The sequence below is a fragment of the Brassica oleracea genome, chromosome C5 (assembly GCF_000695525.1).
Source record: "Brassica oleracea var. oleracea cultivar TO1000 chromosome C5, BOL, whole genome shotgun sequence".
Taxonomy (NCBI): domain Eukaryota; kingdom Viridiplantae; phylum Streptophyta; class Magnoliopsida; order Brassicales; family Brassicaceae; genus Brassica; species Brassica oleracea.
The window spans coordinates 18,318,428-18,345,765 of NC_027752.1; the positions used below are offsets into that span (position 1 = coordinate 18,318,428).

The 27,338-nt window shown below is 37.2% G+C and overlaps 1 protein-coding gene, 2 long non-coding RNA genes and 2 other non-coding genes across 9 annotated transcripts; 3 read left to right on the forward strand and 2 right to left on the reverse strand.

Moving 5' to 3' along the window:
- Nucleotides 1-2,297: 2,297 nt before the first annotated feature.
- LOC106343765 lies at nucleotides 2,298-3,885 on the reverse strand. Its single transcript, XR_001270008.1, has 2 exons — nucleotides 3,430-3,885; nucleotides 2,298-2,893 (listed from the first exon to the last, which is right to left on the reverse strand). It is a non-coding gene; the product is annotated as an uncharacterized LOC106343765 (long non-coding RNA).
- A 13,594-nt stretch (nucleotides 3,886-17,479) lies between these two features.
- On the forward strand, nucleotides 17,480-19,226 carry LOC106343614 (spermidine coumaroyl CoA acyltransferase). The gene is made up of 3 exons (XM_013782879.1): nucleotides 17,480-18,371; nucleotides 18,441-18,718; nucleotides 18,802-19,226. Exons 1-3 carry the CDS (start codon nucleotides 17,560-17,562, stop codon nucleotides 19,065-19,067), a joined length of 1,356 nt encoding a protein of 451 aa, XP_013638333.1. The 5' UTR covers nucleotides 17,480-17,559; the 3' UTR covers nucleotides 19,068-19,226.
- A 2,505-nt stretch (nucleotides 19,227-21,731) lies between these two features.
- Nucleotides 21,732-25,871, reverse strand: LOC106293388. 5 transcript variants are annotated; one of them, XR_001260457.1, is made up of 4 exons: nucleotides 25,781-25,871; nucleotides 25,588-25,664; nucleotides 22,265-23,764; nucleotides 21,732-22,189 (listed from the first exon to the last, which is right to left on the reverse strand). It is a non-coding gene; the product is annotated as an uncharacterized LOC106293388 (long non-coding RNA). The 5 variants fall into 5 exon arrangements; XR_001260456.1 differs by having other exon boundaries at nucleotides 22,265-23,548; nucleotides 23,622-25,664; XR_001260459.1 differs by having other exon boundaries at nucleotides 21,732-22,182; nucleotides 22,295-25,664.
- TRNAP-UGG lies at nucleotides 24,221-24,292 on the forward strand. The gene has a single exon. It is a non-coding gene; the product is annotated as a tRNA-Pro (tRNA).
- On the forward strand, nucleotides 24,651-24,722 carry TRNAP-UGG. Its single transcript has one exon. It is a non-coding gene; the product is annotated as a tRNA-Pro (tRNA).
- Nucleotides 25,872-27,338: the final 1,467 nt, after the last annotated feature.

The following is a 27,338-nucleotide window of genomic DNA, read 5'->3' on the forward strand; positions in this document are numbered from 1 at the left end:
AAACAAAAAAAATAAAAATCACCTTATATATTGGGTAAATAATCCGGTTAGCTTTAAAATTACATTGGTAAACTTTAAGGTTTGGTCCGGTTTAGACGACTTATTCTGGCTGATAATGTACAACAGACGACTTAATATTTAGTCGTCTGTTTTCAGATGACAAAATATTAAGTCGTCCTAGACCCTAAAATGAACTCCTAAACTAAAATGACTAGATTAACTAACTAACCACGTTATAAAATCAAATTATACTTAAATAGTGTTTACTATACACAGAAATGAACACGCATAAGTAATTTTAAAAATTTTCAAAAACGGTTTTAATGCTTTCCAAAATCTAACCCTAAGAACACATACAATACTATAACATATGTTGATGAAACATAAACTTAAGAATATCATGACTCACTACTTTCACTCATCTATGCTGAAAACAATTGAAATTTGTTATATCTTAATTTATACCTCCTAAGACATATGTTAATTACATAATTCCCATTTTTCACTTATCAAAATATTTTTTACAAAATTTTTAAATTATGTTTAAGACTAACTGTCCAGACGACTTTCAGTTAAGTCGTCTGGACGATTTATTTTCAAGTCGTCTAAACAGACGACTTGCGAGGGGTAGAAACGTAAAAAAAATTCCGTCTTTTTGTTTGGTCACAAGGGGATAGTTGTAATTTCAATAGCCTTTTAGGTTACTTTTGCCTTTGACCCAAGTTGGGGTATTGTTTTGGGTTTGACTCCAAGTTTTGGGGTAAATCGTCGGACGGACGACTTCTGTGTAAGTCGTCTAGAAAAGAATAATTTTTTTTGTTTTATTTTTCAATTGCAAAACTAACCTGAGACGACTTACATGGAAGTCGTCTAGGTATAACAAAATATTGATTTTTTAATTTTCTAATGGACGACTTATGTGTAAGTCGTCCACGAAAAGTCAAATTTCTGACACAATTCGTTCAAATGCAAAGCTAATCCCTTTACCCTAGACGACTTACATGGAAGTCGTCTCGAATTTTTTTTTTAACAAATAAAGATAGACGACTTCCATGTAAGTCGTCTAGATTAAAAATCAATTGCAAAACTAACTTAAATGGACGACTTTAATTTATGTTTATTAGTCGATAATGAGACTACTGAATGAAATTTATAACTTAATTGGTGTTATTCATGAAGTTACCAACATTTATGCTTAGTAAAGTTTCTACCTAAAACTATAAAAAAAATTAATATTTTATTGTTAATTCATGTATACTAGTCAATAATGGGACTTAATTGATAACTTATAATTTAATTGATGGTATTTACGAGGTTATTAACATTTATAACTTCCGTGGTTATCACTATTGTACATCAATATCTTCTTATGCATATGAGTTTAACATCACTATGTATATCAAATGTCTACGATTACAACCTCAAATGGTTTGCAACCTCAGCAGCTTCTTGTCTTTGATGCAGCTCTTTTACATTTGTAACAATAAGACTGTGTGTGTGTATAGTTGTGTGGGCACTTTCTATATCTAAAGTTTTCTACTTATGTCATGTCAAGCTTGTAGCAAATTCTATCAGAGTTGGCTTCAAGTAACAGCAAGTTTGATTATCTTTCCTGATAAGTGTTTGCAACATAAAAATCATGAGACTAAAGCCAATTACACTTTGTCATCTTGCAGAGTTGGTCATTGTTTAGAGTAAAAACAAAGATTGGTACGTAACAAAAGGATCCAAGTGGAAGGGTGATGCGGATTACATGTCTAGGGAAGACTAAAGGATCAAGTTCAGCTCACTGTACCATTACAAGGAATCATGATTTATTCAAATGATTGGTTACACGTCACATTCTCTTGTTCAAAATCATTACACTTCCTCAAACTGCATTCCTTCCACAACGTAAGAGAGTGTTCTTGGCACTTTTACCCTCCTCAAGAGTCACCACACCATTCCTGCCCACTCTGATCATTGCTTCAGAGATCATACTTCCAATATCTGCATTGTTACCCGCACTAACAGCTGCCACATCCGCAAGCTCACTGTCTTCAACCGACATGACATCACTTACTTTCAGAATTTTTTGTTACAAAATCGTCACATTTTCAAAGAAATAGATTTTTATTAAAATTTGTAACCACCATAGACATTTTCTTGAGCTCGGCAACCAAAGCCTTTGCTGTCTTCTCAATTCCTCTAGTAATCAATACAGGGTTTGCACCAGCAGCCACCACCAGCATAACAATAAATTTAGAGAATAAGATCACACGTTCTCTTTGAGCTTCACCAGAAAACACTCACCCATATATCTAAAAGTTCTTATTTTTATTCGATATATGGTTTACATAATCACAAGAAACGACTAAACCAATGAAAATTCACATAAACATCAGAGAAAATAGAAGAAAGTATTGGTTTATATAGATTTCACATTGTATTTGCGTTGACATAGAGTAATCCCAGCAGAAGAACGAGCGATCTCTACCCCAAGAAAGAAATATCGAAGTGTACCCAAGTCTCTGAGTTTAAAAGAAGCTTCAAGAGCTGTTTTTAAGAGCGCCTTGGCATGATCACAACTACTGGCAATTATAATATCATCAACATAGACCAAGACAGCCATGTAAACATTGCCAGAATTCTTGATGAAAAGTGTGTGATCGCCAGAAGAAGTCTTGAATCCTAACTGATGTAAAGCAGCTGTGAATTTCAAGAACCATTGGCGAGATGCCTGTTTGAATCCATATAGGGACTTCTTACTGCTGTTGCGGCTGCAAAGGGCTGGTCTCTCTCTCAACTAGACATATCAAATGCCTTCCTCAATGGAGATTTAGAGGAGGAAATATATATGAATCTTCCACCTGGTTACTCTCCGAGACAGGGGGAATCTTTCCCACCAAATGCTCTGATACCAAACATGGAGAAAAGGACGTTCATGAGAGGAAGAAGAAGCCAAAATAAGGAATACTTTTCTGTTAGTATTAACGTGTGACAAGTGAGTCACTATATACACTTGATAAGATCAGCTAACCGGAACAAACCGGGTGTAATAGGTACAATTAACTAAACCGAAATACAATGTGAAATCTATATAAACCAATAGAAAGGCTACACATTTTTTAAAGTAGAGCTCACCAAGAACAACATCTCACTGAGAATCTAAGGAAAAAACCACCCAATTATCAACAAGAGTACCCAAAATCTTCAAAGAAATGAATCTTTACTTCCAAGAAATGAGTTTTAAAAAGCTTAGAGCCCAAAATCTTATCCAACATAAAAACACCAAACATGGACACTGAAGCATATACGGAGCCACTGAAAACGCAGAACCTCATATGTTTAAGAGGGTAAGAAACTAACAAAGAGAAAACAAAATCACAGAGAGTAATTTTTGATAAGCCACAAACAAACATGTTTAATCAGAAGGTTGTCTTGCTATACCTTGACCAAGATTCAAGCTACCATACGAGTGTTCATAAGATCAGGTAAGATCTCAGGGTTGAAGGGATTGACAGCGATAAGCTTCTCAACGGTTTAAGTCGTTGGAGAAGTCACGGCGAGGAGCCTCCTCCGTCAAGCTTCTTCTACATCATCTTCTGCCATGCTTCTTCTACACCATCCTACACCAAGAGAGAGAGCTAACCGTGAGGGAGGTCCGGCGAGAGAGAGAGGCACGGGAGAGAGAGAATCCGGCTAGAGAGGAGATCTGAAGGCGAGCAAGAGAGAGGAGGGAGCTTGAGAGAGGTCCTGCTAGAGATTGAGAGCTCTGGCGTCAGAGAGAGAGATGCATGGGAGAGAGAGATTTTGCTTGGCTACTAGATCTGAGATGGGTTTGTGTGACGGCTGAGAGAGAAGAGAACTAAAAATTAGGATTAATGATTTTTTTTTTAGATTTTCAGTTTTAGTGTAGTAAAAAATTATTATTATGTAAAATTTTATATTTATTTTTTTATGTTTCTGAATAAAATAATATTTAAGCGGGAAAATAAAATTTTCATAAAATTTTAGGAGGAAATATAAAGACTAAGGATGAACACTTTGGTTATTTTCTCGGTTCGGCTCGAGGTCGGTTAGTTCGGTTCTAGTATTTTTCCAACTGAACTAAACCATAGTTAGTTTGCTTCGGTTTGTGTTCGATTCGGTTTGTATTTGGTTCGGTTTGTATTTGGTTCGTTTTTTTTTATCGGTTTAATTAGATTCTTCTTAATTTAATTTTTTTAAGGGAAATTATGTTTTACAACATAAATTATGTGAACTAAATTCAGTATAAAACTGAAACAAAACCCTTTAAAAAGTCACAAAAAGTATATAAAAATTAAAACGAATAAAAGTTAACTAAAATAAAAAAACAACATCATTAGTAATTTTTCTTATATCATTAAAATTGAAAAACCTACAATGAATGAAATATTTTAAATCAAAATATTTTGATGATTACATATTAGGTTAGAAGAATATGTGTAAATGAATAAAAAATGGAAAATATGTGGTTTCGTATTAGAATTTTAGTATATTGGTATTACTAAAATTTTTAATTTAAATAACTACAAAACACATCGGTTTCTCGGTTCGGTTCGGTTTTAAACCAAACCAAACCGAACCATTCGGGTTGGGGGAATCTTCAACCGGATGGTTTGAAATAGACTTTATTTCGGTTCGAATTTATTTCGGTTCGGTTGGTTTGGTTTGACTCGGTTCGATTTTTTTGTCCACCCCTAATTAAGACGATTTTCATGTAAGTCGTCTAATTTAATACTATTCACCAGATGTCGTCTAGGCCCTAAGTATAACCCCTAAACTAAATTAACTAACTAAACACTTCATAAAATCAAATTAAACTTAAAAAGTGTTTATTATACATAGAAATAAACACATATACGTAAAAATTTAATTTTTCAAAACAACATTTAAGCTTTCCAAAATATAACCCTAAAAATACATACAATACTACAACATATGTTTTCAAACCCTAAACTAAAGAATATCATGATTCACTACTTTCACTCATCTATGTTGAAAACAATTCAATTTTATTATATCTTAATTTATATCTCTTAAAACTGTTTATAATTACGTGATTTTAATTTTTCACTTACCAAAATATGTTTTACAAAATTTATAAATTATTTTTAAGATCAGCTATACCAGAAGACTTATTTGGATGTCGTCTAGACGACTTACAATATCTCAGAAGACTGAGAAGAATTTCCAGAGCTATATTCGTAAAAATGAGTTCTGTTTTTTTTGTTTGGTCACAAGAGGCTGGCTGTAATTTCACGAGGCTTTTAAGTTAGCTTTACATTTGATTCAAGTTTGGGTATAGTTTTGCATTTAAAATCAAGTCTTGAGTTATATTTGGCAAATCCCTCTTAAAAGTTTTAAGTTTTTTTTTTAAGTTTTAAGTTAACAAAAGAGGCTCAGTCACATTTTATATACTCGTACACAAGTATATACATTGACAAATGTTGTTACTACTTATCAACGTTACAGTTAGTAATTTTACCTTCAAGCAATATGTTTTTGGCGTCAAGAGGATTGGTGGGAAGAAGTAACATCTGACACAAGTAAACACAAAGTTATAAAACTATGAACCAAGTCCAAGAACGTTGCATAGTTACATGATGGAGAAATAAAGAGGGTAAAACTTAAGTTGTTTTTGAAGCTCTTCAGCCATATATTCATCATCACCAGCCTTGGGAACCGAAACTCGCATTGTCGATTTCTGTTAAATCAGGAAAGATAAGAAACCCCAAATTTCCCAAAGGTCGGATAATCTGCTATATCACATGCTAAGTTTAAAATTGGTGAATCGAAAAGAGAGCAAAAATGATCTTATTCGAATCTGCGTATGAACATTACAACAAAGTAATAGCCTTGGCTACAAGAGTTGCCGGCGAATTCCCTAGTTCCAACAACCTAAAACTGTGTAACCTAGTTGAGTCGCAACTCGATAACAAAAACAAAAATTTCCTAGATTGCGCGCCCTAAGTGCTAAGTTTGCTGTAGATGTGTAAAAAATCTCTTTTGTGCCTCTCGCCTTCCTTTTCCACTCTTGGGTCGAGTTTATGCTTTGACAAAAATATTCAATTTTCCCAATCTTCATGATTATCCCCTAAAACTTTAACATTTATCTTCCAAGTTTAGCATTTATCTTTTCTCACAAATATTCGATGAACCGTCATAAGGACTTCCGGATGATTTTTCGTTAAAGAATCGTAAGTGGGCTTTTGCCGCATTTTAGACACTTTGGACCGTTTTTCGAAGAAAAAGTTTTTACGATTTCTTTTCGGAAGAATATCCCTCAGTACATCTTCGGTTTTACGAGACAGTCCGAAACAATCGTATAGTCGAGATAACCATGGTGTTAAGTTTAACCACTATCGTCTTTATACGATTGATCCGAACTTACACGAGAAAATAAGCTTTTATCGTTTTTTCCGTAAAGTTTCAATGGTAACTCCGATCGAGACGAAACAAGAGACAGTTCGACGGAGACCCGAAAGGGGGAGTTCTGGAGACGCGAATGCATGGTTCTGGATTGATCCAACTCAGCAAAGGCGAAGCCGGACAAGACTGATCCAAATCCAACTCGCCGTTGGGCGAGTTGGTCTTGTTTAATCCAACTTCTCCGATGGTCGGACAGTGTTGGTTCAGTTGTTCCGATGCTCGGGAATTTGTTCGTCTGATGGTTTGATCGATCCCTTGCGAAGAACTTGTCGTGCAATAATCTTAAGAATACAAAGTTTTGGTTTTTCCTATTCTTATTTTCCTTTTAGAAAGGTTTCTCGAGATGTTTTCAACATTGATTTCGTCGTTACCGATTTTGACCCCAACAGTTAGCCCCCCCAGCTCGCAAGTTTTAGTTTTGATTCTTGCGTGCGGTTAGGTAGGTTAGGCAAGTTAGGCGGAATCAATGGCCAAAAGTCCGAGGGTAAATAGTGAATTTTCTTTTCCTATAAGTATGTGGAGTAAGTTTTCAAAATCTTTACTTGCTCACTTCCACAAGAACTTCCTAAGGAGACGTTATTGGTTTATATATTTTGATTGATTTAGAAATCCATGTAGTATTTATAAATCCAAGTAAAATATATAGATTTTTAAATTTTTTCGGATTAGTATTTATAAATTTGGAGGTTTTCCCTCGGATTTGAGTCTTTGTATTTTTAACAAAAAAATCCAAACAAATTCACTCAAATCCATTATAAAATCAATTTTATCAGTAAATCCTTACGATTGAATAACACTTGATTTGATATAGAATTTATAAATCATTAAACCAATAAGACATGTTTTTAATACAAATTTAAAAATCATAGAACTAATAACACTAGATTTAATTGGAATTTTCAAATCTATTAAAATACAACAACCAATAACCCCCACTTACGTAGACAAAGCTTTCTTTCCTTTTGTCTTTTTTGGATTATGTCTCAAAACAAGAGGGCTTCAGACCATGATTTGCCTTCTTGCTTTGATCCCAAGTTCCTTTGAAACCCCAGATGGCGAAACCATCATAAACAACAAATTTGTGGCTCATTCGGTTGATCCTTGAGAGGCCGATGTATACTGGATGGTTACATGCGGCCAGGTGGCTCCTCCGAATGATTCATGCTCTCCTCCTAAGTCTGGTAACGATAGAGTTGATGGCGCCCAAGTTATAGCCATCCTTCATTCCTTGAAGTCAATCGACGCTTTTGCCGAATTCCAGACTCTGTAGAATATCGGATTCCACGGGCTGGAGAACATGCTGATTCTCTTCCGGATGGCTACTTCACATGTTATGAAGCTCATTTGACTCACTGCCGCTTGTGGTTCCCCATCCCGGAGATAATCGTTCAGGTTTTGAACCAGTTTGGACTATCGATAAGCCAGCTTATGCTTACTGGTTCGCAGCATCTTGTCCGGATCTTGGTCTTGAGCTATGAGAGGGGCATGATTCTCAATGCCAACTATCTCGAAGCTTTGTTGACACCAGCGGCAGTTCCGAAGTCGCGATGTGCCGTTTGGCCCCAAGGGGGAACATGGCGATAATCAACGGATTCGCTTCCAATTCACACTTGTTTCGGAGACACTATTTCTTTGTACACATTGACAGTGCGTCCGTCGAGGAGAGATGTATCCCATTCTTTCAGAGTCAATGGGGTCGAAAGGGTATCCTGATCGGATAACTGTTAGTTTTTGTTTAGAAGACATCTAACTTCATATCTATATTTTCTTTCTTTTGCAGAGACAAACATCCTTCCTCCGTTTCCCAAGGATTTACTCACCGTTAGGAACATTCTTCGGGGTGGACCGTACTTTTGGGCCATTTTTCCCCAAAGCGAGTTCGTCGCGCAGTGGCTATCAATCGCTCTCGACTTCAGCCTGATTTCCCGGTTCAAGGGGAGTCGGAAACGGATATGGAGGAGTTTGTTCCCTATGACATTCCGGATGAAAGGGAAATGTCTAGATCTCTTATGAACAAGCAGGTCGCCGTGGATGACTATGACAATGGCGATGTCGATGGTTTGGAGTATCCGTCAGACGAGCTGTTCCGCAACTTCCGCAATAGTCAAGCTAGCGGAAGTGGCACTGATCAGACTGATCTGCCAGAGTTTGGCAACCTCCCCCCTGATCTCGACAGCTTTTTTGATTTTAGGATGCCATCGACCGTTGGGGATTCCGTCGAGTTGAAGGCGTCGAGGATGTGTCATGGGGTTAGTTTTTTTTGCCTTCATACTATATACATTATTCTTTTTGAAGAATTTACTAACTCCGAAAAATTTTGGTAGGGTTTCCACCTTGTGATCGAGACTCTGAAGGCGAATCGCACGGAGGCACGCACGACCTTGTTTAACGTTTGTAATCATCTAAATATATTTATAATTTTTTTTTATAACCAATTAATTTATTTAGACAATGTAATGGTAAATATAGATTTTTCGTTCCTTTACATATTATAAAATATATGCAGTTTTTTATCATTGTATAATTAGTTTCTATATTTAAAGTTTTTTTTACAATACGGTTGTCTATAAATAAACATCCATTCTCACTATTTACATTCACGCTTTGAAAATTTTCTCTACAAGTGAGTTTTGTAATATTTTTGTTTTTTTATAAAAATATACAAATTATATATTAATGTTGTGATTAATATTTTTTTTTAATATTTGTCAGGTTTTTCATATACCAACATGCATTAAAAAAATTTGGAAATCAAGGTACTTCTATGGCTGAACATAATGATATGAAAGAAGTCTTATGGCAAACGTTAGAGAAATGATTGCAAATACGTCGTAGGCAAATAAAAATGCTACGTGTTGAATTTTTTTCAATTTCATTGTGTGTTGTAAATCTAATGTTTAAATTTTGAGTATTTGAACTCTCTACCAACACTTTATTTGATATTTAGGTACCTACACAAAAACACTGTTATGCAATGTTTTTTTTAAAATACGATTATACCCCTGCAGACTTAAAACAACACAATCCCTATAATATTTTTTTTTACGGTATCACATGTGAGATATTTTCTACTTCCTCCACATTTTTGTTATCCCTTTCTCTTTAGATCACCATAGAAAGAGAGTAATTATCTGAATTTTACATAATATCATAAACTAAAAAACAATTTTCATAGTTGTTCGCATCGACTGCATCTTTATGTTTATCCGAGTTGACGATGGTCCACATAAATTAATCATCATCTTTTTTTTAGAATACGGACCGGTGATTGTATCAGTTTAATTTGTAAAATTTACAAGCTATAATAGAAGAAGCTAGATCAAGAGTAGATTCAAAATCGTTGATTTGGTGCATTAGCTTTTTTTTTTCTAAGGATTAATTCTTTTCATTATATAGTGAAGTCTTCGATGAATCTTTTATTCTCTCTCTTCTGGTTTTTTTGAAAAGATGATTAAAAGGTTAATGAAGATGAGTACAAAGACAAATTGAAAAAAAAAAGAGAATGTTGGTTTTTTCTTCTTGTTCACTTTATTGTCTTAGATCTTCGTTTTTCCTTTATTCAAATTGCTTCTGGTTTTTTTTTTCTTCTTGCTCACTTTTGTTCTCTCTCTTCTCGTTTCTTAATGTTCTTTCGTTTGATTCCAAGCGTTTAAAACTCGCAAAATAGATTTTTTTAGTAAAAGAGATTTGTTAATCAGTTAACGCCAATATACCACAGTTGATTATCGGAAAAGAAAAAAACGAAATATATCAAAAATCTTTACTTTTACAGCTCTGTTTCTCTCTCTCTCTCTCTACATTGCCTCTTTTTCAACTTGTTTGAAAAAAAACTAAAGCTACTATAGTTGAAATTGATTTTCAAGGACACAATTGTCATTTTAAAATGTTCTGTAGCTACGTCCACTTGTCTAGTTTTACTGGTTAGGGTAGATCACTAATTTCCTACTTTTTATGTATTTTAATCAAATTGACTCTTAAATTTTCTTGTTATTTATTAAAAAAAAATATTTTTTTATAATAATTTATATTTTTAGATATTTAATTTAATAAATTTATTGTTTAACATTCGATTAAATAAGCTAATTCGTAAACTAGTTAAACCAGTTTGATCTGCATTTATTCTGCATAATCTGCTTGATATGCATTTTATATTTGATCGGCGTTTTTATGATCTGCGTACCATTCGGAGCCAAAGTGACTTTTAAACTTTACCTACGATAGTACCTTTTGAGTTAAACTAAACAACATGCATGGTTTCTGTTAGAGATCTTCTAATACACAACTTTTAGTTATGACTCAAGTTTATACACCATTTTTTTATCCTTGCAAAGACATCCATACCTACTTACTCCGTACATATATTGTTGGGATAAATTTGAAATAGCTTGAGGTGCAAGTTTTCTAATCTATTAAAGTTGTAGTTATCTAAAGGGATTAGGAAATAGTTAATTGTGTTAGTCATAATGGGTTTAGGATAATTAAAGTGTTATATAAGGATATGCAAGAGTTGCATAACTTAAGAGTTTTGTGATTGAGGGCTTAAGGTTTTGAGAGAGTTTCCTTAAGATATTAATAAGAGAGTTTGCTTATTAAGTTTGTGCATTAGTATGATCTTGAATGTGACCGTGAGACCTTAATACAAGATTTGGTATCAGAGCCATTCTTAAACAATGGGTGATATAGTTGCAGCAACAGAGAAACTGAGAGGAGGAACAACGACAATCCAATGCCCTATGCTTACTGCGACAAATTATACTGTATGTGCCATGAGGATGAAGATAACACTTAAAGTGCATAAAGCTTGGGAGGCTGTAGAGACAGAAGATCTGAACAGTGATAAGAATAACATGGCACTAACTCTGTTTTTCCAATAAACTCCGGAGAGTCTCATACTGCAGGTCGGAGGGCTTGACACAGCAAAACAAGTATGGGAAGCTATTAAAACAGGACATGTAGGAGCAGAACGGGTGAAAGAAGCTAGACTCCAAACCCTAATGACCGAGTCTTATCGACTAAAGATGAAAGATACAGAGAGCATCGACGATTTCGGAGGGAAGCTATCTGAATTAGCGTCAAGATCAGCCGCTCTTGGAGTTACTATCGAAGAAACAAAGATTGTTAAGAAGTTTCTTATGAGTCTTCCTCGTAAGAAATATATACATATTGTTGCCTCGCTCGAGCAGGTACTTGATCTTAATACAACAAGTTTCGAAGACATTTTAGGACGTTTGAAAGCTTATGAGGACCGTATTTGTGAAGAGAGTCAAGACGAAGATGATAAAGGAAAATGAATGTACACAAATACAGAAGGGCAAGCTATCCAACCAAATAGATTTCAAGGAGAACAGTCTTCCCACCTGTATTATGAAGGAGGAAATCGTGGTTATAATGATTATTACAGGGGCAGAGGTTGCGGTCGTTACAGTGGAGGAAGAACTTACAACAATGAAGGAAGAGACGCGTCTCGTATAACCTGTTTCCGTTGCGACAAGGTAGGTCACTTTGTGGCTCAATTTCCAAAGCTTTTGTTAAAGCTACAATAAGCTCAAGAAACAGAAAATACAGATACACAAGAAGTGGACGAGCTCATGATGCATGAGATAGTATTTTTGAATGAGAAGAAGGTGCTACCAGATAAATACGAGACTAATAATAGAGGAGAAAACATTTGGTATCTAGATAACGGAGCATCGAATCATATGACTGGAGATGTGAGGTACTTTTCAAAGCTTGATAACACGAGCTCTGGAAAAGTACGCTTTGGAGATGATTCCCGAATAGATATCAAAGGTAAAGGTACAATATCGTTCACTGATATGTGATATCTTGCATATTTCCATTGTGTTATCCATTCACCCATGTGCATTTTGATCATATAGACTAGGATTTAGCCATGTTTAGGTTGCATTTTGAATACATGACTCTTTATTAGGTATTGGAGTACCACATGGAGTTCTTGGAGACATTTGAGTGCATTTGGAGCTCAAAAGAGGTGATAAAGGTGATCATTGGACGAGCAGTGCATGGGAGCGACGCCATGAACTTGTTGTACCCTACCTCTCAGAGCGACCTCCTAGAGCGACGACACGAAGTCGCTCCAGCTCCAGAGCGAGGTCACCACAGCGACACCCCGAGGTCGCTCGGGTTTGTGTCGATTTGAGACACGAAAAACAAGCTGGGAGCGACGTCCCACAGCGAATACCTCAGGTCGCTCCACGACACCCAGAGCGACCTCCCGGAGCGACGTGCCGAGGTCGCTACGCTTCAATTATTTGGTCAAACTAATGATTAATCAAGGGCCTTTTGGTCATTTGTTATGCACATTTTAAACTTTCTAAACCTATGTTTAAGTACCTTTTGTAAGCCATTGGAGGCGGATTATCTTTTGATTTTAAGAAAACCACCAAAAACCTCTTGGAAAGTTCATCTCTTTGATTCAATTGATCATTTTTATTATTGCAATCCTGTTGTTTTCATATCGATTCTTTGTATTTCTCTACATGATTAATCTGAAATCCAATATGGGTTTAAGAGGAATCATGGAGATTAATGAGTAATCACCTTTTGAATTCATGGGTTAGGGAGATTAAAGGTGATTAGGTTAGAGCTAGGATGTTTTAGTGTAGATCATTCTTAGTCCTTGCTAGTAGAGTATTCATAATGCATCTTCTGAGTTGGCCTCTCAAAAGTTGATCTTTAGGCATTTTCCACCCAAAAGGTGTTTGATGAAATGTCTGAGACAACTCTTCTAAATTTTTAGCATACTTTGCCAAAGACATTTGTTGTTAGAGGTGCTAAGATAGCCATTAGACTTGTTAGTAATGATTGCTTTCATATTATTCAACCAAATACATTTGATGTTTGAAATGTGTTAGTAAATGAACATTCATCTAGACATAGAGCTTGTTTAGAACTGTGTCTAAGCTTAAGGTTGATAGTTTGATTGATCGTTTGCCATCCTTAGTTCAAAACTTGATCACCCAAGGTCTAATCCCTATGCCCATGAGTTCTCTTTTCCCTTAGTTAAGAAATTTACTTCATTTATCGCTTTTATTATTCTGCAACTGCATTAGCATTAATCATTAGTTTAGAAATCTTTTAAATCATCGGTTGCACTTAGATTAAGTGAGTACTTGCATTCTCAGTGCTTTGAAATCCCTTAGAATTGGTTCGACAATCTTTTATACTACATCATTTGTCTTAGGAACCTTGAAAACTCCTAACATCAATATGAACGGAGATCCAAGAAAGATGACGAACGTTTACTTTATTCCAGAATTAAAAAGTAACATCATCAGTTTGGGACAAGCAACATAGGCTGGATGTGATATAAGGCTTCGAGGAGAATCACTAACAATGCATGATCAGTCCTGTAAGTTGCTGGTTACCGCCAAGTGGTAGAGAAACATACTCTATAAGGTGCATATGGGATTAAAAGGTGGATCATGTCTTCATGTAAGCACGAAAGGAGACTCAAACTGATGGCACAAACGATTAGGGCACATAAACGCAGAGACCATACGCAACATGATGATGAAAGAGCTTGCACTAGGAATTTCAAAGGCTCTCGTTGAGAAGAAAGTATGCGGATCTTGTATGCTTGGGAAACAAGCAAGACAAGTCTTCCCTAAAGATACTAGTTATTAAGCTACAAAGATACTAGAGCTTCTTCATGGAGATCTCTGTTGCCCTATAACGCCGAAGACACAAGCCGGAAACAGATACATATTTGACGTCATCGACGACCATACGAGAAATATGTGGTTGATGTTATTGAAAGAAAAGGGAGACGCTTTCAGTAAGTTTAAAAAAATTAAGAAATCTGGTGGAGCAAGAAACATGGGAGAAAATACAAACTCTCAGGATAGATAGAGGGGGAGAGTTTGTAAGCCATGAATTCGATAGTTACTGCGACGGTGTGGGGATAAGATGGCTTCTCACTGCACCATACACACCTCAACAGAACGGTGTGGTCGAGCGAAGGAATCGAACCTTGATGGAGATGGCGAGAAGTATGCTAAAACACAAGTCCATGCCTAACTATCTTTGGGGTGAAGCGATACGACATGCTACGTATCTTATCAACCGAGTAGCGACAAGAGCCTTGAATGACAAAATGCCATACGAGATGTTACGAAGTAGAAGACCAAATATCAGTCATCTACGAGTCTTCGGGTGTTTAGGATAAGAAAAGATAGATGGAGCACAACTGAAGAAGCTTGATGATAGGTCTCGTAAGCTAGTGCATCTAGGTACGTAAACATGATCAAAGGAATATCGCCTATATGATCCAAATACACGACGAATAATAGTGAGCCGAGACGTCGTCTTCGACGAAGAGAAAGGCTGGAACTGGAGTAAAGAAGGTGTAGAGAAACAAAACGATGGAAGCTTTGTGGTCACAGTTGGAAGGTTCGGTGATCATGATTTAATCGAAGGTGAGGATTCAGATACTACTTCTCCTAATGCAGTCACAGACGTAGAAGAAGCAGAAGAACCAGACAAACCTAAAAGCTTTGTTCCAAAACAGAGTACGAGTGAAGAAATATTTGGTGAAGACCAGCCGCAAAACTTAAGAAGATCAGAGCGGCAAACTCATCAGCCAAAGTACCTTGAAGATTATATCTTGCTAGCTGAAGAACTTGGAGAAGAATTGTTGCGTTATCTCAATAATGAACCGAAGAACTTTGGAGAAGCAAAAGGTTTAAATGAGCGGACAAGAGCCTGTGAAGATGAGATAGAGTCAATTGAAAGGAACAAGACATGGGATCTCGTTGATCTTCCGTATGGCGCGAAGCCTATTGGCTTAAAGTGGGTTTTCAAACTCAAACGTAATGCTGACGGAAGCATCAACAAGTTCAAAGCGAGATTGGTTGCTAAAGGATATGTGCAACAATATGGAATCGATTTTAATGAAGTCTTTGAGCCGGTTGCGCGCCTTGAAACCATAAGACTACGGATTAACCTAGCTGCAACAAATGGATGGGAAGTGCATCATCTTGACGTTAAAACCGCCTTCTTACATGGTGAATTGAAGGAAACCTTCTATGTATGTCAGCCTGAAGGTTTCGAGAAGAAAGGATGCGGTAATAAAGTTTACAAACTAAACAAGGCACTATATGGACTAAGACAAGCACCAAGAGCTTGGAATAATAAGCTTAACCAGATACTCATGGAGCTCAAGTTCAGTAAGTGCACGAAGGAACCTTTTGTCTATCGAAAGAATATAAAGGGCGAGCTTCTTGTTGTAGCTGTGTATGTAGATGATTTGTTTGTGACTGGAACAAGCAAGAAGCTCATTGACGAGTTTAAAGACGGCATGGCAAGTAAATTCGACATGAGTGATCTTGGAAGGTTAACATACTATCTAGGCATAGAAGTTTGTCAAGATGATCAAGGGATAACACTAAATCAAAGTCGATATGCAGCGACGATATTCGAGAATGCGGGGTTGGCTGACTGTAATCCGGTTCAAGCTCCCATGGAGCTTGGTTTGAACTTGTCGAAAGCAGAAGAAGAGAAAGAGATCGATGCAACGAGTTTCAGAAGGAACATTTTCTGTTTGAGATACTTACTCCACACGAGACTCGACTTGTCATTCGCCGTAGGAGTGTTGAGTCGTTATATGCATAGTCCAAGGGAGTCACATGAAGCTGCATTAAAACAATGTCTAAGATACCTACAAGGCAGCATGAGATACATACTGGTTTTTGATCGATCACCACTAAAGATACCAAGATTAGTTGGTTATAGTGAAAACAAACGATGGAAGAAGCACAACCAGCCACATTTTCTATCTAGGAAAGAGTCCTATAACATGGTGTTCGCAGAAACAAGACATTGTTGCTCTATCAAGTTGTGAAGCCGAGTTTATGGCCGGCACAGAGGCCGCGAGACAAGCGATCTGGTTGTGTGATTTGCTAAGTGAAGTTACCGGGCAAACAAGAGAAAAGTTCACCATCAGAATCGACAATTAATCGGTAATTGCCTTGACAAGAAATCCAGTTTTTGATGAAAGGAGTAAACACATGCACTCTAGGTATCACTTTATAAGAGAATGTGTTGAGAGGGAGTTAATAGAAGTTGAGCATGTACCTAGTAACGAGCAAAAGGCTAATATTCTAACAAATGTGTTGGGAAGAATCAAGTTCAAAGAAATGAGAGACTTCATCGGAATGCAAGAGTTGTCACAAGAAGGTTTCAAGGTTAAGAGGGAGAATGTTGGGATAAACTTGAAATAGCTTGAGGTGCAAGTTTCCTAATCTATTAAAGTTGTAGTTATCTAAAGGGATTAGGAAATAGTTAATTGTGTTAGTTCTAATGAGTTTAGGATAATTAAAGTGTTATATAAGGATATGCAAGAATGTTGCATAACTTAAGAGTTTTGTGATTGAGGGCTTAAGGTTTCGAAAAAGTTTCCTTAAGATATTAATAAGAGAGTTTGCTTATTAAGTGTGTGTGCATTAGTCTGATCTTGAGTGCGATCGTGAGACCTTAATACAAGATATATCACTTTTTCAACTAGGATTTGATGTTGAGAAAAAAAAACTAGGATTTGATCCAAAATAGATTTTTCAAAAATGTTATTTTGTTGAGAACTAACTTGTGGAGGAGAAAAAAATATGAAGACAAGTATAATTGAATATAGTCCAACAATATTTTTCAATTAATATTTTAATAGATGCGTACGAAAGTCGACCATAAAATGAATGATGGTATGAGCGAGAAACTTACGTACTTGGTGGTGGAGGAAAAAATGAAGAGAAATATGATTGAATATAGTCGAACAATATTTTTCAATTAATATTTTAATAGATGCGTACGAAACTCGACCATAAAAATGAACGATGGCATGAGTGAGAAACTTACATACTAATTAAAGTTTGAAAGATGTCAAAAAAAAAAAAAAATTAAAGTTTGAAAACGTTGTAGGTGAGAGTATGGTCATGGAACTTGACTGTTTGGTAGTTGAATGGATTCGTCATTCATGAGCTGTCAACAAGGCATTAATCTTGCCTTTTTATTTGATTTATAATTTGCGCCCAAAGTTTATTTTGTAAAGATGCAAAGACCAAACACAAGTACTACACACCAAACCAAAGTCCAATAATATTACAACTAGGCATGGCGACACTTGAAGTTACAGATATAGCCTTGGTTCAACCTTCTTCTCAACAACCTTCCTTCAACGACCAAACACTACCCCTCTCTCATCTCGACAACGATAACAACCTCAACGTTAGCTTCCGTTACCTCCGCGTCTACTCCTCATCTCCCTCCGTCGCCGGAAAATCCCCCTCCGCCGTCGTCTCCGTCTCACTCGCCGCCGCTCTAGTACACTATTACCCACTCGCTGGCTCTCTCCGCCGCTCCGAGTCAGATAACCGCTTCGAACTATACTGCTGCTCCGGTCAAAGCGTTCCTCTTGTCAACGCGTCCGTTAACTGCACTCTCGAGTCCGTCGGGTACTTGGATGGACCCGATCCAGGCTTCGTGGAGAGATTGGTACCGGATCCGACCCGGGAGGAAGGAATGCTCGACCCCTGTATCCTCCAGGTCACGACGTTTCAGTGCGGTGGTTGGGTCCTAGGAGCGTCGCTTCACCACGCGATCTGCGACGGTTTAGGCTCGAGTCTGTTCTTCAACGCCATGGCTGAGTTAGCTCGTGGAGCGACTCAGATTTCTATCCAACCTGTTTGGGACAGAGCGCGTCTTCTTGGTCCAAGAGACAACCCTTGGGTTGGAGCTCCGGTTCGTGACTTCTTGTCACTAAACAAGGACTTCGATCCGTACGGACAAGACATTGGAGAGGTCAAAAGAGAGTGCTTCCTCGTGACCGACGAGTCTTTGGATCGTTTCAAGGCTTTGCTACTCGAGAAATCTGGTTTGAACTTTACCACGTTCGAAGCCCTAGGTGCTTACATTTGGCGTGCAAAGTAAGTTACTACATTTGATCAAGTTTCTTGAAATGTTTGATCTGAAACAAGAAACATTTTGAAATGTAGAGTAAGAGCTGCGAAGATTGGGGAAGATGAGAATGTGAAGTATGTGTATTCGATAAATATAAGGAGACTGATGAATCCACCGTTGCCTAAAGGCTACTGGGGAAACGGATGTGTGCCAATGTATGCTCAGATCAAAGCTGGAGAGCTCATGGAGCAACCCATTTGGAAAACCGCAGAGCTTATAAAACAGAGCAAGTCCAATGCTAGTGACGAATACGTTCGCTCCTTTATTGACTTTCAAGAAATGCACCACAAAGATGGGATCAATGCCGGTTCAGGTAAGTAAACATCGCGGTTTTTTATGGAAACAAAAAATGATACAAATTTTCATTTTTTTGGGGGCGGGGTTTATATTAAACAGGAGTGACTGGATTCACGGACTGGAGATACTTGGGACATTCGACGGTGGATTTTGGATGGGGAGGACCGGTGACGGTTTTGCCTCTGTCGTATAAGTTGCTTGGAAGCATGGAACCATGTTTTTTCTTGCCATATTCTGGTGATGCTGCAGCTGGAAGTAAGGATAGTGGGTTTAAGGTTTTGGTGAATCTACGCGAGTCTGCAATGACTGACTTCAAAGAGGCCATGGATAAGCTTCACAAGGGTGATGAATCTTTGCTGTCTTGATCACCGAGAAAGAAACCTATATAAACGTACAATAAAAACAAACATTAAAATAATCAACCATTTGTATAACTTTGTTGGTTTCATCACAGAACATATGTTTTCAAGTTTTTGCTGTATTTGAATTGAAGAGCGTGAATGAGAAATGCCTTACTGATACAACTCTTATATTTGAATTGAGGAGCGTGAATAAATTTCAAACAATGAAAACCGTCTTATGCGTTTTCTAAGCTGCCAGATTCATCAAGATTCGTATCAGAGAACTAACACAAGGAGATGCTAGAAAAACAGCCGCAGACAAGAAAGAAAAAACCTCCCACAGTCGCAAACATCTAAGGCCTCCGGACTTACTGATGAAATCAAGCAAAATATCATTCTAGTTACATCTGATAATTCAGATTCTAACGCCTCTAATATCAAAAACAGGGTATTTGGTCCAGTGGTATGATTTTCCCTTTGGTTGCTGTCAGCTCAAAACCAGTCGGAATTGTGTAAAGGCATCCAATCAAACCAACATGCCCGATTGCCCGGCCATCATATAGGCAAGTCAAACATTTATCTATGGCCTCTAATATTTAAGGGGCCATTTTTGCTGCTATAACCGCAGTTTTTGGGATGAATCTCCAAGACTGTTTTCAGAGATCCGGCAGTGTTCCAACGGGTTTTGCTTTTAACGGTATTGGATGAGGAGTTTTGTATTTTGTGTTATATTTCAAGCACAAGAAAGTATTCCGTCACTGAATCTTATTTTAAACCACACAAGCCTGTTCGAATGGTACGGCGAATTTGGAAAGGTACTAAGCACTTCGGGTTTGAAATTTACCAAATTCACATTTACCCATTTGTGTGGCCAAACATATCTAATTTACATTGCGAGCAGCTGAGTCTGTCTGGCTCCGGTGGACTGGCCTCTAGGGGATTAGTTGAACATGCCGGATACCCCAGGATATAAAAAAAACAGTGTTTTGGTTAGAAAGATTCACTGGTCCCTCTTTTAAAGATGTCTTCTAGAGTTTCAGATTGAGTTTAGGCTTAATCAATAATGAAATAACTAGACATTCAAGATTAGTAACAAAAGCAAAACAAGATTTGGGTACATAAAGAGTGGTGATTAGTAACTTTATGCCAAAACGATGTCTAATCATTGTCTTTGTTTATGCAGAACCATGATTAGATATCTTACCGGATAACCCAAATCCGAAACCGTGGAAGATATCTTCAAAAGAGTGGCTAGTGGAACTTTCTATCAAAAACAAGTTTCAGAGAGGGAATACTTTCTTGTGCTTGAAATATAATACAAAACTCCACATTCAATACCTTCTGTTACAAGCAAAACCCATTAGAACATCTCCGGATATTTGAAAACAGTCTTGCAGATTCATCCCAAAAAACTGTGGTTACATCAGCAAAAATGGCTGCCACAAAGGGTTGTTGTGTGAGAAACAATTAACACTGAAACAACTGATTTTGTACATTTTCTTACAAGTATCTCCAATCTCACTATATTTTTTACTTTAAAACAAAATTTGGAGTAAAAACCCCTTCTAACTTTATTCATTTTTTTTTTGGTAGGGCGCATGAGACTCACGTTTCCTACTCTTTATTCAAATCATAAAACTCATTACATGCAAATTTGCCGAGATCTAGATACCCTCTGAAAGTCCTCCAACAAAACATAAGCAACACAATCTGGGACATCTTCAAAGAAATGTAACCCAAACGATAGAGAAAACGCATAGTTAGCTAATCCATCCGCAAGATAATTAGCCTCCCTATACACATGAGAAATTTTGACTAACCAGTCTCTTGATATGAAGCCATAGCACAGACGTACTAGGAACGACAGAGGATGAGAATCATGGATCTCTGTCTGAAGAAAACCCGCCACACTCTCCGAATCAACCTCCAACTCCAACCGACGAATCCCACGGTCCCATGCTATACACAAGCCATAGTATACTCCCCACAACTCCGCCAAAGGGGCTGAACAGATGCCTATGTTTATTGCAAAACCCCCACTAGGAACGACAGGGGATGAGAATCATGGATCTCTGTCTGAAGAAAACCCGCCACACTCTCCGAATCAACCTCCAACTCCAACCGACGAATCCCACGGTCCCATGCTATACACAAGCCATAGTATACTCCCCACAACTCCGCCAAAGGGGCTGAACAGATGCCTATGTTTATTGCAAAACCCCCATTCCATTCTCCATACTCATCGCGAATAGCCCCACCCGCCGTAGCAAGTCCCGGGTTACCTCTAGATGCTCCATCTGTGTTCAGTTTGAACCAGCCATTTGTTGGTCGATTCCATGAGATCTGCTTCTCCACACGTTCCCGACTCTGCCCATGTTCCTTTAGTTTTACATTTGCTTCTATCACCTCCCGAGCCTTATCCTGAAGGAACTGCACCATGTCTCGACATTTTCCTTCCTCTCCAAAAACATACTCACATCTCCATTTTCAGCACCACCAAACAGTCGGAAAATAGCAAATGAGTTAGAGTAACAAATGAATTTACCCTATAAATAGAATAATTCATTTATTTTTTGTTTATCACTCTATTTTTCACTCTAAATGGTCTAAAACACACAAAACATAGTTTATACATGAAACAAGAACATATCAACAAAACTTGATTTTGTCTGTCCTCAACGGTTTAATTGAGCAGATCTTCTGTATTACCAGTAATACTCTTTCAGCAGTTGCAAACAAAAGATCATAATCAAAATTGTGAAAAATAAATAAAAAAATAACATAACAGATTTTAAAATCTAAACGATAATTAATTTGCTGAGTGTGTTATCAACTACAACGAAATAAAATCTCTAGTTGGTCGATGTTCTCGCTGCTGCTAGAAAAGCTTAACAAGTTTCTGTGTGAGCCAACGACGCTGCTAAAGGCTCTTTGAAGCTTCTCGAAGTATCCACTTGCTGAACCCACAGGCGAAACCGGCGCAGACTTGGAAACTAATCCAGAAGATTTGAATTCCTCGTCGAGGTTATCTTCTAGCTCCCCTGACGCATGAGCCTCGTATCTTTCTTTTTTTCTCAGACACATACATCTCAGCCATGTCATCATCATCGTCCATTAAATGTCCTATTCCATCACCAACCTGCAAGCTTTAAGAAACATCCAAAAATCAAAATGTATGAGTACCAAATTATATAAGTTTGTGTTTTAACTTCTGAACTTACTGTGTTTAAGTAAGGAGGCGAACTTTTAACCTGCGCACATGTTCGAGATTAAGTGTGCTAATGTTTGAGGCCAATTCAACAAGAGCAGGATACACCTCCATCTGAAGCTCATTCACCTGTTAAAATCATGTCCATAGAAAGAGGAAAGCCGAAAACGGTGTCTACAATTCAAGAACAGTTATGGAGGTATTAAGTTAATCAACAACAGGGCCTTTGGTCTAGTGGTATGATTCTCGCTTTGGTTGCGAGAGGTCCCGAGTTTGATTCTCGGAATGCCCCATTGACATTTTTGTAAGCCAAATGTTCTAAATGCCAGCTATCATCTAAGTTATATTAACAAAGAATGCAACTTTACGATTGAGCACTGAAAGTCAACCGATAGAACTATACAACTTATTTTTTCTTTCTTACATTATCTAAACAAGAAAACTTTCTATCATCAGAATCAAACATCGAATACAGAATAGTTTGAAGTTTCTCAAGCTGTGTGTTGGATTAGGGTAGAGAGGTGTGATTCTCGCTTTGGGTGAGAGAAGTGCCAAGTTCGATTCTCAAAATGCCCCATTGACTTTTGTGTTTAACCAGACGGTCTAAATCCTTGCTTAGGTATTGCTTTTCCTAGTAAATGTGTTCAAACCAAAATGAAACAGGTTTCACTCAAATGAAACCACACATTTCAAATGCAGTTCATGATGAAACAAAAAGAAATCAACCAAACAAGAACATGACAAACAGTGATCCTTTCAATGGAACTTCAGTTGAAAAAAGATCCCATATATTAGATCTAGGAATATCCTACAAAGTTCAATAAAAGTTTTAGTAAACGTCAACTAAGGGAATTAGATCAAAATATGACCAACTTTGAACCATTTTAACAGGGCATTTGGTCTAGTGGTATGATTATCGCTAAATAGGGTGTGAGAGGTGAGAGGTCAGAGGTCAGAGGTCTAATGCCCCCATTGACCTTTTTCAAATTATGTGTCGAAACATATGGCTGAAAATGTCTCAGATAAAAAAAAACATCTTCTGAAATTCGCTATAATTATGAATCTGATCGTTGGTGTTTGTTAGTTTAGTGGTCATTAACAACTTAACACACCTAAATTTCAGCATGAAACAGCATACAGTTTCGCTTATATTTTTAATATTAACTGTTGATTGGCAAATCAAAGAATAGTTTCAGACTGTAGTATACCTTTGATTTCATGTCAGATGGGGCCACTGCAACCAAGCAACAAGCTTCAGCAGTTGGACATTAATGTCTTCTCTCTCATTTCACCAGGACTAGTTTAAAACACCACCAGTTGCTCAAAACAATGATATTAACATTCCAACAAACAAAGGACCCGACCCTTACCCATTTTAACTCAAAAAGGTAGTCTGGAGTTTAGATCTCCGTCTCAAGCTCTTGAAATTCTGCTGATGAATTTCGACATCAAGTGTTGAAACCAAACTAACCCAACTCTTCAACCAGAAACCACCTCCCTTCTGCAGATTCTACTAGAAAACATTAGACAATATAAATACTAGCTTTCTGCCACTAGATTCTCCAAAATCAAACCACATCAATTGCCAATTGGACAAGTATCACATGCAAATTTCACTGAAATACAAAAAAAATATTGCAGGAATTTAAGAATCAAGAACTGAAACCTTGTTAAGGATCTACAAAACCACATGCATTTATTCTGGTTTTACAATTTTTTCCCTCTGGCTGCAACAGCTGCCTAGTCTGATCCTAGTAAATTTTGTTCTGGGTACACTGTACACTACAAGAAACCTGAAAGTATAGGATACAAAGCTGGAACTCTCTGCCTGAAATCATCTTAAAGATATGCACGTGAACAATATGCGTTTCCATTGCAATGTCAAGAAAGAACTATAAACCAAGAACTAATTGTTCAAGAAAAGCGCAAGGAAACAAAGAGAATGTATTAATGAAAAACAACAATAACCGGGCATTTGGTCTAGTGGTATGATTCTCGCTTTGGGTGCGAGAGGTCCCGAGTTCGATTCTCGGAATGCCCCCCATTGACTTTTTGTAAAACAAATGTTCAAAATGCTAGCTAACATGTCAATAAATTACAAACAATCAAACTTCACTATTAAACCCTGAAAGTGAACTAACAGAGCTAGATCTAAAACATTATTTCATGCTTAGATTATTTAACAAATGCACCGAGTGTTTTTTCGTGGAAGAGTATTACATTCTTTAGGTGGAAATGCAAATGATGATTCCACAGGAACTTCAGTTGAAAGAGATCTCACTAGATTAGATCTAAGAACATCCTACAAAGACTAATATATATTTAGTAAAGGTCAACTATGGGACAAAGATCAAAGTATGACCAAATTTTAAACGTTTCGGCTATACTGCTTAACAACAGGGCATTTGGTCTAGTGGTATGATTCTCGCTTTGGGTGCGAGAGGTCCCGAGTTCGATTCTCGGAATGCCCCATTGACTTTTTGTAAGACAAATGTTCTAAATGCCAGCTAACATTTCACATCACCAATACTAAATTACAGACTATCAGCTTTCACTATTAAGGCCTGAAAGTCAACTAACAGAGCTAGATCTAAAACATATTATCTTTATTACGTTACTAAACAAGAAGACATCCTAAAATCAGATTCAAAAATAAAATATAGGATAGCCTGAACTTTAGCTGTATATAGCGAGCTTCATCAAGAATAGCACCCTCAAAAGGAGAAATCTTCAAGAGTAAAGTTTACTCTAAAACAGAATGAATGTGTATTCTCTAATCCAATGCCTAATGGAACTAAACCAAGAACAGGGAATTTGGTCTAGTGGTATGATTCTCGCTTTGGGTGCGAGAGGTCCCGAGTTCGATTCTCGGAATGCCCCCATTGACTTTTGTTTTGAGCAGATGGTCTACATTCCAGCAGCAAAATTTCTTAGACAATCAGCTATAATTTTAGTCCTATGATCCAGTGTAAACTATAACATTATGAATTCTTCCCTTGGAGCGTAGATATATCACAAGCTAGGTTTTAAAAACTAATCAGCCTTCTAAAAAGCAGTAGATTTCTGGCCAACAACTAAAGAAGATATGTATAAAAGTTTAAGCTTATAAACAACAATGTATGTGGTCTAGAGGGTATGATTCTAGCTTTCTGGAGTATAAAATTAATAGACCAGCTCAGATTTATTACAATGTAGACTATGAATATGAATGCAAGAGGTCCACCGTCCCAGGTTCTGTTCTAAAGGATATGCCTAATCACACAGCCATTCTTAGCATTGATGAGCTATAAAGCAGAATATGCAAGCAACAATGAACTGAACAAGGCAAGTACTTACCCATTTGCACCACTGGATCTCGCTTTAGCTGTAAGGTTCTCCAAACTCCGCTTTATCATGTGGATTCTATCACATAGCTGTGAGCCAAGAAAGCTCGTCTCATGAATTTCATCGAACACGTGGTGCGCGTACCTCATGAGTCATGAAGTCAACATATAATAATAAACCTGTAAGAAACGATGAAAACGCTTACAATTGTTCGGCAATCCGACGGGAGGAGCGTGAAACTTCATCCCCGTCGGCGGATTCCGCCGTGGAGCATAACGACGACGAGCGAAAGGGAAGAGAACAAAATACTTTAGGATTAACGAAGAAACGGTTTATGCACGGGTAACTAGAATTATTAAAATCCGGTTCAACCGGTTCAATCCAAACCAAAACCTCATGAAAACTTATCAAAGCGGAAATGTAAAAAAAAGTAAAAACCAATTTACCTCTCTCCAATTCCACCTTTTTTTTTGTTTACCTTCTCAACCTCTGCTTCTTTTCCACTATCTACAGAGAGCTGACCCAGACAGTAAGCACAATAAAAGCACAATAAGTATGTGTTTGTGGCTCTGCATGCAAATAATTAGTAACCATTTTTCAAGATTATCCTTCAAATTAGTTGGTTTTTGTGTTCTAATATGGAGGGATGATGTCATGTGTTCAGATAATAGTCTTCTCATTAATTTTTTTCTACTTTTTCTCTAAAATTTATTAACTCATTGGCTCATAAAAAATGGTTTGCAGTCCTCCATATTATGGCAGGCCGGCACTGAGCCACTGATTGTACATTACAACAACTCAAGCCCAGCTTAATTTTATACTGGACCTAGAGCAAAATTTATTTTTACTACACCTTAATATATCTTAAAAATTGTAAAAAAAAAAAGTTTAGACCCAGTGCAAATGCACGTAGGTGGCACATACCATGGACCGGGTCTGACCACACTAATGTCTAATCCTGAAAGGATCATTAAGAAAATACCGTATCTAGAAGAGTAGCCTAGTGGTAACACTAGAGTGAACTGGATCCCAAGGCACCTGGGTTCGAGTCCTCTGGGAATCCGGAGACCGCCCGTGACCAAAAAAAAAAAAAAAAAAAAAAAAAAAAAGAAGAGTAGTTTGATCTTGCTTCTCACTTTTTCCAACTTCAATTGTAGTTGCTTTTAACAACACCAGAATCAACAAAAAAAAATGTATATCTTATTTTGAAATAACATTACCAAATGGAACTTAAAACCAACAACATTTGGTTTTAATATTTTATAACTAGGAGGTGTTTTTCAATGGTCCCCAAATCTCTATACGATGAGAGCCCAATCATATTAAAATAACTTTTATTTGGAGAGCAGAGACCATCCAGCAGGATGATTTTTTTTTTTCTTAATTAACTACAGTGTACTGAATTCAACTAATTACTCCGTGGGTTCCAGCGCTGATATTTGTAAATTTTCTGGTGGTCAATGGGAATCAAACTACAGATTCACCATATTAAAGTTATCACTCAAGTGTCACTCGCCCAACCCTATTGGTTAGTAGGATAATTTCGCCCAACCCTATTGGTTAGTAGGATAATTTCAATATGTAGTAAACTTAATCATTCAAATTTGACACACCTACACAGAACCAACTTGGAAAATGCGTATGATTGTCAGGATTAAAAATACAAGAAGAAATTAACATTTCCAAGATTTGATTGTCCATTATTATATTAGTCGACAAAAAAAAGATTGTCCATTATTGATTCATTCCTTCATGTGTCTTTG